The sequence below is a fragment of the Gastrolobium bilobum genome, unplaced genomic scaffold, assembly GCF_033153095.1.
Source record: "Gastrolobium bilobum isolate Gb01-03AN ecotype WA unplaced genomic scaffold, APGP_CSIRO_Gbil_v1 utg8088, whole genome shotgun sequence".
Lineage (NCBI taxonomy): Eukaryota > Viridiplantae > Streptophyta > Magnoliopsida > Fabales > Fabaceae > Gastrolobium > Gastrolobium bilobum.
Genome location: NW_026898843.1, coordinates 401,217 through 416,242, shown reverse-complemented (window position 1 = coordinate 416,242; position 15,026 = coordinate 401,217). Strand labels below are relative to the sequence as shown.

The 15,026-nt window shown below is 37.0% G+C and overlaps 1 protein-coding gene across 1 annotated transcript; it reads right to left on the bottom strand.

Annotated features, from left to right (window-relative positions):
* Positions 1-11,955: 11,955 nt before the first annotated feature.
* LOC133284641 (late embryogenesis abundant protein ECP63-like) lies at positions 11,956-13,784 on the bottom strand. The gene is made up of 2 exons (XM_061481706.1): positions 12,866-13,784; positions 11,956-12,390 (listed from the first exon to the last, which is right to left on the bottom strand). The coding sequence occupies exons 1-2, from the start codon at positions 13,727-13,729 to the stop codon at positions 12,151-12,153; spliced, it is 1,104 nt and encodes a 367-aa protein (XP_061337690.1). The 5' UTR covers positions 13,730-13,784; the 3' UTR covers positions 11,956-12,150.
* Positions 13,785-15,026: the final 1,242 nt, after the last annotated feature.

Here is a 15,026-nt window from a genome sequence, read left to right as displayed (position 1 = left end):
GTGCAAGCATTCATTTAGCAACACAAATATATTCAGTACAAGCCAATTGTCATGATTTCCAAATTTACGGGAACAATACCCGCATCATTGTTATGGGGATACTCCCCTTACAAATACTGTTATAAAAAGAAGATATTTAGAAGAAGACATCAGAAGATCAGAAAAAGGTCAGACTGTCTGGATCGACATATCCTGAGTAGTGTCAGCTTCAGCAGCGCGCTCATCATTGACAACAGGAGGACCTTGAGGCGTTGGCTCTTGCAAGGATGGCGCGGTAGTGTCAGTATCCATCGCGCTTATCAGCTCAACTAGAACTTCTTGGTTTTGCTCGTTCAGGGTCACCAGTTGGCCATCCTTGAAATAATGATAATAGTGGACATTTTCCAGCCTGGCAGAAGGATTGAAGAAGCGCACTTGTTGTATTACATTCAGAAAAGTAGCCTCCGCTTCTCTCTCGAACAAACCCTGATACCTTTTAACCTCAGCGGTCAAGTGGGCCTTTTCATCGGCTCAGGTATCAGCGTTTCCCTCCAGCTCCAGGACGCGCTTGTCCAGATCAATCCTTTTCGCCTCCAAGCTCCTGTTGGCAGTAGTCAGCTTCTTCGTATCAGCATCCTTCTTTTCCATCGATGCCTTCAGCTTGCCAACCTCATCCTCAAAAGCCTTCAGTTTTGCATCAGACTCAGCACGCTGTTGAGCGTTCTCAGCCTTCAGCTCCTCAATGCGCTCCTTCAGAAAGTCTACCGAATCTGTCATATAAAAGAAAGGTTATACATACAACCGCGACGGTATATTGAAGAACAAACAAGTGGAAAAACCAAGAATACTTACCAGGCGCGGTCATGATAAATTGGCCTGCCGCGATCAAACTTTGGGCCAGCTGACGCCACTGATCCCGCGGTAGAGCCTCCAGGCGCGAACTGAAGTCCCTGCCCAGAACGCGCAGATTTGTCACAGATCCCCAGTCCACCTCTGGCCATCTTACGGATGACCCCCCAGACATCTCCTCAAAGGTTCTTTTCTTCCCCTTCGCGATATCCTCATTTACCACTGCAGGAGGGATGACTTCTTGAGGAGGGGCAGGAGGAGTACGAAGCCTCGTGGGAGACTTCAGCTGTATGGAAGCATGACCACTCGACTCAGCAACGATAGCCGCAGTCTTGGTTGGTTGCAAGGAGGATGAGGAGCCAGCAAGAGCTGCGCGATTGGCAGCGATTTGTTCCATTTTTCTTATTGGCGCCATCCTTATACTCTCTGCAAAATAAAGCAAAGGAATAGATGGTAAGGCATACTTAATTAAAACCTGCATATCACGTTGCATAAAATTGGGACAGATCAGAACACAACTAGAAGAAAGGGAAGGTTACACATTACCCAAGTAAGCTCAAATATCATTTTTAGAGTATTCGTTCAGAATGGTATACGTGTCGAGCGAGCCTGAACCAGCAGCTTCACGAGTGATATTTCCTAAAGCAGTCACCGTCTGCTGTTCTAGATCACTCAGATCCGTAAAGTTGTAGCTTAACACAGAACTTTCCGACGGGTACTCTGACCAGTACAAGGGGAAGATAGGAGCCAGGTCCTCGCCTAGAAAAAATGGCGTAGTACCTTCGGCGGGATAGATCTTGAAATAATCAGCGCTCCACTTGTTAATCTTTCTACAGTACGACCCACAAAAATTAACTTTGCTTCTAAAAGAAATCCAGTTATTGCGAGAGGGCATCACACTAAACATATACAAAAATGACTGTACAGACTGGAAAAGGCCGTAGGCCTTGCACACCATCTCATATATTCTAATAAAACCCCAGGCATTGGGGGTCAGCTGCGAGGGCGCCACATTCAAATGCGCCAACAGTCTACAAAAAAAACAAGAAAAAGGAAGATGAACGCCTATGGACAAGAAAAAATAAGAGTACATCGTCATAAAGTGCCTGGTTGACCCCTCGGCTCGCGATGAACAAACGCGCTCATTCTTCGGGATAACTCCAACTTCCCACTGGTCATCAAACGCTTTATCAGGGGTCAGATGCAGGGCAGCGGTTACCTCTGCCAACTCTCCGGGAGAACAATATACTGACTCAATCTTCAGCACTGAGTCTGACACCCACTCAAGGGTATCAAATTCCCGAATGCTCTGCCTATTAAGAGACCACGTCTCTGAAGGTTCCTCCTCCGGACTAATTTGCACCGCTTTCTTCTTACCACCAGGCTGCATCGTCACGATCTTCTTATCACGGGCACCACGTTTCGCCATAAGTTCCTTGATACGTGGGGACACGAAATCTGATTCAGAAGAAGAAGAATCAGTGGAAGAAGACAAATCAGTGGAAACAGGTTTATAATTGTCAAAATTCCTCTTCTTAAAAGGATACCCGGCTGGGTAAATTACATTCAAAGGCAATGGACTAGGACTTTTTGGTAATGAAGACACATGCGCGATGGAACACGAAGAATCGCGCCATGAACTCGAGAAAGGAGATTTAGGGCTTTCTGGCTAAGCCAATTTATACTTACTATCAGAGCTGGAAGAAGAGTCACTTGATATCAGTATGGGATTAGACATATTCACAGGAAACTTGGGAAACACTGACGAGCTATGCGCTGACAATGCCTGTTCACGATTAGGTAGTCGCGACGTTGACCCTAACTCAAAAGTACGACTACAAGGAACACGCTTAGTACAGGCTTTGGAGCAAGGGGCTAAAACTCCTACAGTAGGCCTTTTTCCCTGGTTCCCAGGGACCTTGACCTTGGTAACAACCCCGACGGTGGACTAGACGAACCAGACCGTTCAAAGAATCTGATCAAATCCGCACATTTACGATTCTCAGACATACCCCAATAAAACAGACGAAAATGTTGAACGAAATGAATGAAATGCAGATGAAACAGGGGATAAGAAGAAAAGCGTACATGAGTTTTATACTTCGGAAGTTTGCACCAAAGAGCAGGACGTGTCACCACCGGAAATGCAGAACATAGCTCTGAGAGTCGAAGCAAGTTTTCTACCAACAATGACCAAATGATCTTCCCTAAAAAAGAAAAGGCTCAAATACGAAGAGTTTTGCTTCAACAGATAAACCAAAAGCCGTGAAACGTGTTAAACACAAAGGAAGTTAGTGGGGACATGTGGCAGGCAGGGAAAACTTTTTACTCATAAAACACTCACGGCTGTCCTTAAACCCCCAACGTAATCACTGCTGCATTTAATGCTCTTGATTGATTAGACATCTAATCCACCGTTCTTAAGCGGTCGAAAGTCATGATGATATTGCCAGGAATCATTACCGCGGCAAACAACGACATGTGAGTCAGACAACTACCGTGCCTCATACACAGAGACATATAGCTCACGACCTTGTCAAACGAAAACACCGCAAGCTAGGGGTCATCTGATCCGGATATAATATAGGCCCAAACAGGGCCCAATAACACATAGAAGCCCAAGCCCATTAAGGACCTAGAACGAGGCATAAAGGACAGACACAGACACGGTAACCCTATCGCGGCACACCCGCGTGATGCCATATTGCGAAACACCAGACGGGATGACCCCATCGCGTCATACAAGGCGCGATGACCTCACCGCGGCACACAAGACGTACTTACACACCTTGCAACATGATACCTTCTACAGATAGTAAACTTAAGGGCGAAGGCAACGCCACCGCGTCCTCAAACCAGTAAGCAACGGACAGCTCCATCTCGCCATAACTCTACTACTAGACACCATGGCGGCAAGCTCCTCAACATTTAAACCATGACAGCCACACTACGTTGGCTCCAAGGAACCTTTGCCTTCACCATGAAGAAAGGCATCCTCCAAGCACACATCTCTGCTACTATATAAACATACGATGTACCACCAAGGTACGATCATCCTTTACTTTCACAACATAAACACCTGCCTCTGATACTGACTTAAGCATCAGAGTTTCTTCGCAGGTACCCCCCTCATTTGGTGCAACGTGAAGGACGAAGGACAAAGAGCTCGGGCTCACCCCGACTGCAATTCCAGGCCTATGTCAGTAACCACAGAAGGAGTCTCAACCGTGTGTGATTTGGGCTTAATACGTATTGGGCTGTCCCTACCATATTTGGTCCGATCAAGTACAATATTCATAATTAATACACAGTCGTTTGTTATACGCTAACTTAGACGGCCTCGTTAAAAACATTTCCCAGAAAAATGTAGGGGGATAAAAACTTGGTAAAGGAAGAAGAGTACAGTGCAAAAAGAGTACAGTGCGTATAAATCCCCCTCAATTAAGTCATATGGCTACTGCTGGAGCTAAAAAGTTGAATAATAGTTACAATTTTCCATAATGTCCATTTATAGCACTTTCACATAGACGTCATTGCACTAATATTCATGCCTTATTAAAACCTTGCTAGAAAATCCAATATGAAAAACCAGCAAAGGAAAAAAAAAGTACATGACATGCGCTACAAAAGCATTACACAAACTGCCTCATTAAAAACCTTTAGCTAAGAAAAACCTATTGGGAAAAAACTTAACAAAGGCAAAAAAAATGCATCTCAAGATGCATACTAGTTGTCATACTGATCGAGAAACAAAATCTAATATAACTCATTTCGGGAGAATAAACATCATAATTGATGTAGGGTATCTGCGAAAACCCTTGTTCTTTTTAAATCACCTTATTTCATTCATTCACACATGAATGCTTCTGGCGTTCTTGAATAATTTTGGTTCTGTATCCAGATTTTCTCTTGAGACAACAAGAGTTGCTGAGAAGGAAAAGGTGTCGCCGACGACAAACAATATTATCATATTTTTTCCCTTATCAATATAATTTATTGTAACTTTTATGTCAATATCAACCAAATCTTCATTGTTTCCCATGATATTTAGATTTGGCCGTTATGCACTCCCGACATTATTGCAATTAACAACTGCATTTATTTCATCGGGTTCGCTTTCTTCAGGATTAACCTTTTCAAGAGACGTGATGAGTGACTTTATTTTCATTTTTCGCTGATTTATGTCTTTAGTCTCATTCACGCTTCCAGCGTTAGTTCAAATAGAATCTCCACTATAGGTGGTGCATATTTTGCAAGGATATGAGACTTAATCACTCGTTTGTGATAAAAAAATATTTGGCATTTATCTGGCTAGAGTTTGCAGTTAACGATATTTTTGAAATTCAAATTCGATTATACTTGTACGTGGACCAAAATAATTCATTTGTTTTTTTATTCAAAATAATTTCTCAGGATTCATTAAGCTTTCGGCTTTCTCCCCTAATGCCGAGAAATGTCCTTCATTAAATATTTAATCAGTGAATTATGTTTTAAACAAATCCCTCATCATGGGCTCCAAAAACTTGATTTTGTATTGAGTCTCAAAACTCACATAAATGTCAAACTTTCTGGTAACATAAGGACATATGTAATGCAACAAAAAACGCACAGATGAGAAACATTAGTTCCATATCCATATACAAGTTCACGAGGGGAGTATGCTTAAAAGCATGTGGGCTAGTGAACTTCAGGTTCATTATCATAATAACATATATGATATATACACAAATATTACTTGTTTATATTTGACGGTTATAACAAGTTTAAATATTTTAATGTGTTTTCCCATCTAAAAGAGACAGTTACAGATTAGAGTTTGAAAATTACAAATATGTACGGTGAAATTGCATATAATCCTATTTTTTACTTATCTTTTTATCCTTTTAATTAGAGCAATGGTCGCAAAGCCTAAACCTAAGATTATTTTATAAATTTATGAATGGATAAGTTTATACACAATTCAATTTATTCTTGTTTTCATTTGTGAAGATGGATTATATTTTGATATTTTTGTTATTTATAATTTTTGGCCAAAAAAGATAATGATAATAATAATAATAATAATAATTTTTGTTCGTAGTTATTTTCTTTGGTTTGTAAAGTAATAAATTGAACGTGTCTTGGATTTAAGGGTGGAAAAACGGGTCGGCCCGCCCCGACCCGCTCCCAATCCGCCAAAAGTGGGTTGACCCGCCCCGCCCCGCTTATTGAATTTGGGTTGAAAACCCCAACCTACCCCGTTTTATGGTGGGTTGACGGGTTGGCGGGTCAACCCGTTTAAAAAATAAAATAATAAAAAATAAAAAATAAATTATATTTTATTAATATTATAATATTACTTATTTTCATATCACATTTTCCTTAGTTTTTTTTCTAATCTTAAGTCTAAATGTATGCTAATATTTAGTCAGATATTCTTTACAAACTTATTTTTATCTCCATACATAAATTACCTTTGTCATAAATAAAGTTTTTCTTCTATATTTTTTTCTAGAGATTACTAAGATAACAAAAAATTGGATATCACAAAAGCTTAAAAATAAATAAAACACTACCTAATAGTAAAAAAAAAAAAAAAAAACTGACTCGGCGGGCCAACGCCAACCCGTTTTGACCCACAACCCAACGGGACGGGTTGAGGCGGGTTGGTGGGTTGAAATATGTAACCCAACCCGTCCCGTTTTGGCGGGTTGACCCGCGAGTTCAACCCATATTGCCACCTCTACTTGGATTGGCTATATGACTTTACCCAACTAACCTATATGGCTGCCCGATAAGGCTACCATCATTTAATAAGTGGAGTACTTGATTCCCTTATATATGTGTCATCTCACATCTCCCATGTATGCATGATCTTTTATATGTCAGAGGTCACACAATCTCACACATAGTGAAAGGAAATCTCCTCTACTGTATATAAAAAGGAGCTTTAGCCTCTTTATTTCTCCATCTTCTCCACTCGCTTACTATTATTGTTACCATGCACAAATCACTCTACAAGTCAAAATCAAGCCCTAAACACACCTCCCCATCTCACCCTCAACTGGTCTAAAGCCAGTATGATGGCTTTTCATAGTTTTGTCCACACCATCACCTCTTTTGTTTCCATCAAATTAACAAACTTCACATCAAAAAACAAATCATTATTCTCATTTTTTGACAAGTTTAGACCAACAACTTTTTCTAGGGACATTTAAGTAAAATATGATCTACAAAATAGCCAAATATTTATCTTTCTTTAATGATATTGAATTAAAGCATTACCTATTGGAGAATAGATTGTATTTTTCACATTATATAATTATCTAAACAAAGAAATAAATATAAATACTTTAAGTGACCTTATAATATCAAAATTTAATTAGAGAGTCCATTTTCATTACTTCAGCAATTCAATAAACCTTGATTGTAAAGAAATTGCATTTTGGTGAATCTTGTACAAACATGTAATTAACAATGATTGGATCATCTTCCTTCAAGCCTAAAATATTTTCTTGCTCTTGAAGAAACACAATATGATCATCCAGAATTGTGTTTCTACATTCTCTAGCGGATCTCTTTAATGGCATTTCTTAAGTTTGTTGTTCATGTGGCAAATGAAGTTGTTCATTATTGTCTTGACCCAAAGCAATGTCAGGGACCAAAACATGTTCCATAATAATGTCATGAACAAGTACCTGATCATTAATTGTTTGTACCGAAATTGCATCTTGAATGACGATTATATTAGAAAGAGAAATATAATCTTCTTCCTCATCAGAGACAACATTCCTTACTTTATCTCCCCCCGAAAACTCAACATCCTAATGGAATCTGGCATTTCCCGTGTAAAAAAAAAAAGATCTTGTAGTGGGACTGTAAAACTTAAACCCCGAGAGTGTTCAACATATCCAACAAAATTACAGCTGATTATTCTTGAGTCCAACTTTCTTTCATTTGGCCTATAAGGCCTTGCTTCAGCAGAGCAACCTCAAATGTGTAAATGCCTTATGCTAGGTTTATTTTCAGTCCATAGCTCATAAGGGGATTTGGTCACTACTTTAGTTGAAACCTTATTAAAGACATAAGTTGTAGTCTTTATTACTTCTCCCTAAAGCGACTTAGATAAAGAAGAATGACTAATCATACTTCTCACCATATCTTTAAAAGTCATTTTTCTTCTCTGCGCAAAAAAATAGCAGGAAAATACTTTATCTTGTTTCTTATGCTTCTTTAGCATAAGTGATTCATCTGCAGTGTCCTTAGCTCTCTTATTTCTCTTATTCTGAGAAGCTGATGCCAAATGAGCACTATTAGTCTTTTTCTCGCTGAATCTTTTCTTCCTCTTGGACACAGTGAGCAATGAGCTCATTAAGAGTCCATTAGTCCTTTTGAGTATTGTAACTATTTACCATTTGACTATATTGTGCAGAAAAAGATATAATAACTAAGTACATGAGCAACTCAGATGGAAGCTCTAACTTTAAATGCCTTTAGTTTTCCAATAAGGATAGACATTTCCATCATGTACTCCATTATATTTCATTTTCCATTGTATTTCATATTAATGGGTTTGGACAAGGTTTGACCAATTTCAGCCTTTTCAATTTCGAGCAAAGTATTGCTCGAGTTCCTTCAAAAATATTTTGGCATCAGCAGTCTCAACTATTGAGCCGCTAAACACCTCCAGAACGGAGCGTTTTCATGATCATCAAACACATGCGATTTGAGCATGTATCCATATTCGAATTTTCTACATTGGAAGTGGGTTTCTCAATCTTTTGCGCATTGTCCAAATACATGCAGCCCAGAATAATTTCCACATTTTCTTTTCATGGCTTGAAATTCGCCCCATCAAGTATGTGAATCATATTCACTTGAGCAACAAAGTTAGCAGAAGTAGAAGAAACTATATAGAGAATAAGATAAGATAACATACTCATAACAGTTATATCAAATGTTTATTTAAACACCATCATAAACGCCTTACACACATGATATTGGCAAATAATCCAAATTCAAATGTATTTATTTACAAGATACTTAGCACAACATTGACATTCAGTCTTTGGACAAAACTTGTAAGTGGTACTTAATGCTGTAATCAAACATTGTCAATAAGTCCTGTCAAATTATAGCCTTCCTTTGGGCCAATAATTTTCACATATTTATTACCACAAGTATGTCCATTACTTGGCCAAATAATAACCTTTCTTTGGGCCGAGTATTATCCGCATAAACAACAAACACACACATGATCACACAACATATATTATTTGGCCAAACAATTACCTTCCTTTGGGCCGATAAATATTCACATAAGTAATATACATTTATATGATCAACCTTTTTGAAATCAAATTAACCTTTATAAATTTGACCACTTTAGCAGCTAACAAATCTACCATATTTAATTTCACATAGAGACCTTTAAGGATAATAAACCTTTTTAAAAAATAAAATAGAAACAATAAAGAAAATTATTTTTTTATCAATCCTCAGAGTATATATATACATACTACAATATCCAAAAAAAATTATACTTGACTTTTAACAAAGAATATCGAATGTAAGAAAACCCCAAAATCAAAAACCTTAAACATTCGAAATCTTTAAAACTATAAGTCCAAAATTTTTCTAAGAGAATTCATTGTTCATTTAATTTCTCAATTCAAACAACAAATGCTCATCAATTATAAAGCCAAAAAATTTCAAACATTACATCTTTATGCAAATTCAAAAGTTTAAATAATAAATCCTTGTTAATCTGAGAATACTAAATTTTCAAAAGATTATAACTTTTGTTCCAAAACCAAAATTTACCGTTAGGGAACAAAAATAACACTACATAGCTAATACAAAATACATGAGATAGAACCCATGTTCAAAAAACAATAAACTTTATGCCAAAAGAAAATAAAGAAATTTTTTGCATGATTCATTATATATAAAAAAGAGTTTTATAAGAGTTATGTTGTAGGAAAAGTGATTGTGTAATGTTATAGAGATTCATTTTGCGTGCCTTAGCTTTTTTTTTTTTTGGTTCAAAAAGTGCCAGTCCCACAAAATATTGTGTGTGTAGGAAACTTTTTTATGTCATGTGACATGATAGATGCACACCCCATATTAAAATCACAAAATTGTTTTACAAAAAAAAAAATCACAAAACTTAATTCCCTGATGATTCAATATGATGATGGATGTGACACCAATTGTTGGAATGAAAAATTCTCTTAACCTTATGGTGGTAACCATCACCAACAAACCAAGATCCATCATACCAAATAAAGAAATATTAACAAAAAGGTGGAGGCATACCTGTCTCCATAAAAACAGAATAACTTCAAACTTCACTTTTGGAGTATCCAATCTTTTTCGGTCAAATATGCCTAATCCTTATTTTTTTAGTATGATATTCTCTTTTAGGTATACGATCTTCCTCAGTCAAATAGCTCTAACCCTATTTGTTGTGTTGTTATTTGAAACATTAAAACTCTCATTATACCTAGTTAGCCCAACACTGGTATTCACCCATTTGTCCCACACTTACTTAGAAGTAGGGGTGTTCATCAACCGATCCAAACCGCCAAAACCGAACCGAAAAATCGATAACCGAATAAACCGAAAATCAAAAAATTGAAAACCGAAAAATAACTGCAAATTTTAATTGGATTGGATCGGTTTTAGGATGGGTTGAAGAAAATCGATCCAATCCAAACCGATCCAATATATTAATTATCCTCTACCTACTTGTCCTTTCTCCAATCATAGCTCAAAAATTTCTAAACTCAAGACCTATTAACTCATCAACTAAACCAAAAAAAAAAACTTAGTCACATCTCATCAAATATAGTATTGTTTACTGATATTTTTGTATTTCAATTTTTTTTTTTTTACAAAACCAATATATACAAAAGATGCTATTTGTACAATAATCATGAAACTAATTTTAGGATATTCAAAAAACCGAAAACCGTTCCAATCCAAACCGAAAAAAATTGGATTGGATCGGATTGGATTTGAAAAAAAATCTAAACCGAATGGATGATTACATGATCAGAGCGAAGGGACTGGATCAGATGAGTTTTGCTTCCAAAACCGATTCAATCCAAACCGCGAACACAGAAGTCTATTTGGATATCTTTATTTGATCACTCTAATTTACTCAACATATATTAAATAACATAATATAATTATTAATATAATATGTAACCCATAAACACTAGAAAATATAATTTTCTAACACTTAAAACTTGCTCTAGAAGAGATCGCTAAGGGATTAGGATTTGAAATAAAATAAATGATCAAATCACCAATGATTGATATTTAATTAATATAGAAAAAATCATCTTCTTGAATATTTATAGGAAAAGGTAGATGATTTGTTAAAAGCGGAAACAAATCCATTCTTAGGTCTTGTGTTCTTGTTTTTAATCTTGTTAATTTAAAAATTCTGTTTTATTAATTTAAATCGTATTCTCAAAACCTTTTTGCCGTGATCGCAAAATAAATCAGTAGTGATAAACTAAAATAGAAATACAATTACAAGACCATGTTTAAAAAAAATCTATTTCCTATTTCAATAATGTCACATAATTAACTTATCTGTTACTTTTTTTTTCTACTCAACACTTTTATGACCACCTACAACTCGAACCATTCAACTTAATTCTAATGCCACATAATTAACCTATCTACCAGCCTATATTTATTCCGAACCATTTAACTTATTTAGAGATTTAATCACCTACCTTCAAATATAATTAGAGATAAATAATCATATACATTCTAATAAATTAACCAACATTATATCTGCTTTTATTCTAAACCATTCTAGTATTAGATAATTAGCTTTTATTTTAAGCAACTATAACTTATTCTAATCCCACGTTGTAATCCCACATAATAAGTGATACAAAATATCACTGTTCTTGTAACAGAAGACTGCTTCAAAAATCAATGACTATCCCCACATAGTAAATGACTATGTCCACATAGTAACACGAGACTTTTCATTTGTCACTCGCACATTTCTCTACCTATTGCATTCCCTAATAAAACATTGGGCTTTTGTTTATATGAGTCCTGATGATCAGGGCCCAGAGGAGCATTGTTTTATTGTTGTAATGATTCAGACGGTGCATAAGCATTCATTAGAAGATCCCAGAACCAATTACCAAGACCAAATTTCACCTAAGAAAAAAATATTAGGACGATACACATACTCTGAACAAACAAAATATTAAGTGGATACATTTTTTATTATGAGAAAACCAAAAAGGAACAGAAACAAGTTACATTGTAATGTACCGATCAGTAACATGATATTATTATTATTATATATCACATTTTATAACCGGCGGGGCCCTTACGAATGACCCCTTCATCATCAATGCGTCCCACATCGTTGAAGGTCTGACCCGTCATCTGATCTGCTGCTTTCAGCGTTTCCGCCACCGCTCCTGGTCGTGTCTCTTCCATTTTGATCACCGCCTCATCTCTACGCCCCCCATATCCTTTATCTTCCACCTTTACGTCTTCCATTTTCCTCCTCGCTTCTTCGTCTTCTCCGCTCAGCTTTTCCTGCATCCACATGTTAATTTTCTCAAACATTCAAAACAATTTATATACAAGGAAAATAGTAGTCTCGTGCTGTAACATAGAGCCATCATAGATGGTTCAATATTATATGTCAGTCTATGTAACATGTCCCTCACGGAAAAGTATTGATGTTTTACATAAAAAATGAGGGGATCTCATTCTATTAAGAACAACAAAAAATTAATGGAATATAGTACGACCATAATTCTCCTCAGATTTGAGGCTAATTGACCTATTTAATTATCTTTTTTTTTCAAAATTGTAGATCTTTTGAAGATAATTTTAAAATTTTAATTCTGAACTCGTTCCAAATCAGAATAATCAGACTAATTGGGAAGTTATGAACAGATTGAAATACTTTAAAAAAAATAATTAAATTTGAATGATATGAATGGTGTTAATTATATTAGGGTGCTATAACCCATTAAGCTAAACATATTAAAGGATAGAGTTAGACCTTAGTCTTCTGGGCGGTCTCTGAAGCCTTGTTCTTTGCAGCCTCAGTGGTCTCCGAAGCCTTGTTCTTTGCAGCCTCAGCGGTCTCTGCAGTCTTGTTCTTGGTTTCCTCTTTCTTTCCGCTCAAGTAATCCATAGCCTTTTTGGTTGCATCTGCAGCTGCGTCCTTCAACTCCCCAAGCTTCCCCGTTGTAGCATCCTTTCCTTCTTTCGCCTTCTCAGCAGCATAGTCCTTTGTTTCCTTTGCTTTCTCAGCTGCATAATCTGTGTATTCCCCAGCCTTTTGCTTTGTTGCATCCTTTGTTTCCTTCGCTTTCTGAGCCGCTTCCCTACCCTTCTCTGCAGCATAGTCCTTTGTTTCCTTCGCTTTCTGAGCTGCATAATCTGTGTATTCCCCTGCCTTTTGTTTTGTTGCATCCTTTGTTTCCTTCGCTTTCTGAGCTGCATAATCTGTGTATTCCCCTGCCTTTTGCTGTGTTGTATCCTTTGTTTCCTTTGCTTTCTGAGCTGCATAATCTGTATACTCTTCAGCTTTTGAACCTGCTTTCTCTGCACTCTCCTTTGCCTTCTCTTTCACTTCTTTTCCTTCATCGTCCTTAGGAGCAACATAAGCCACATGATCCCTTGGAGTATCCGAATCCGAAACACCCTTCTTTCCAATCACAGCTTCCTTGGCATTGTCGTATGTGTCTTGCACAGCCCTCAGCATGGACCCCACAACTCCCTGTTGTTGTTGTTGTTGTTGCTGCTTCTCTGAAGCACTCAAATCACGTTCTCTTCCTCTGTTCACGTCTTCAAGATCTTTAGCAGCTAGTTTTGCAGCTGCCTCACCTCTTTCCCTCTTGAATTGTTCATTCGACGCCATTGTACTGATGTGAAAAAAGAGCAACAAAAACTATTGTTATTATAGACTTGTTTTTTCTTTTCTATTTGTTATTGAGATATATGGTAACGTTTTGATGATATATATACGAAGGGGGAATAGTGGAATAGTGACGAGATTGTTGTGAGAGTGAGTGACACGTGTGAGAACAAAAGGCAACCACTTGGCAGGCATGCTTGGGAGGTGTGACACGTTATCATGTGATTATGTTCCTTTGGGCGGTGACATCTTCTACGAGTTCTATCTTAGGATTCTAAAAACACCTTACGTGTTTGAAGCAGAGGCAACTATACCTGCTGTTTACTAAGAGATGATTCCTGTCTAAGCATTTGAATAACGACAATTTAGTATTAAGAATAAAATAAAAAAAGGAACTTACAACTAAAATTGGTGACCGAAAGGGGAATATCGGTCCTGTAGAAGGCTGACAGGAAGAGAGTGTAAGGTCCACGTGTTCAACGACGTGGCATATTAGTGTGGATATATTCTTTATTTTATGAGATATCTTTACGGGCGTCAGCGTTTCGTAAAGAATTTTTTTTTTTTCTCCTAAAAATCATATTTCTCAGGATGGGAAATTAAATTTTTTGGAAATATTAAAAAAAAAATTATAAATCAAAATATCACTAGGAATGTTAGCTCAAATTTTCTAATTCTATGTTTAATTAATTGTCAAAACATTTATTGAGAATGTGAGGTGATTTAAGATAATTATCCTTTATAATTCATGATCTTCATTTACATTCAAAAGCTTTTTAGAATTAGAGGGTAAGCCAAAAACAAATTTCTTCTTTTGCAATTTGTTAGGTCTTGGATAGACCGTATTGCTATACCATGAGGTATGCGCTCAGAGATAATGTATATCAGGTGTATACTAAGTTTATAGCCGAGGTCTCAATCACTGCGCACAAGCAATAGGCTTATAGCCAAGGGGTGGGTGTGTGCACAGTATTCGTAAATAGGTTAGAAGTGTTTACCTGGTGTCCTTATGCTCTTATTTATAAGGATTACCGTCTTAGGCTTGGGCCTTTTGAGCTCTCCCAATTACAATAGGATTTAACTCTCTTTCTGTTAGGATGTGATCCTTATCTTGTGCCCTTTGACTGTTTAGAGTTGTTGAGATGCTGGTGGCTCTATCTCTTAATAGATTCCTAGGTAGGTAGTTGGGATATGATATTTATATCCATAACAGTTGTCCCCCAACTTGGTATTCCGAGGCTCGGGATGCCGAGGTGTTGCTATGTTACCTCGGATTTGATTCGTCCAAGTTCGTTGGTCT

Coding starts and splice junctions, on each gene's coding strand:
- LOC133284641 (XM_061481706.1), bottom strand. CDS start 13,729: ATGGCGTCGAATGAACAATTCAAGAGGGAAAGAGGTGAGGCAGCTGCA. Junction 12,391..12,865: donor AGACCGCCCAGAAGACTAAG/GTCTAACTCTAT, acceptor ATGTGGATGCAG/GAAAAGCTGAGCGGAGAAGA.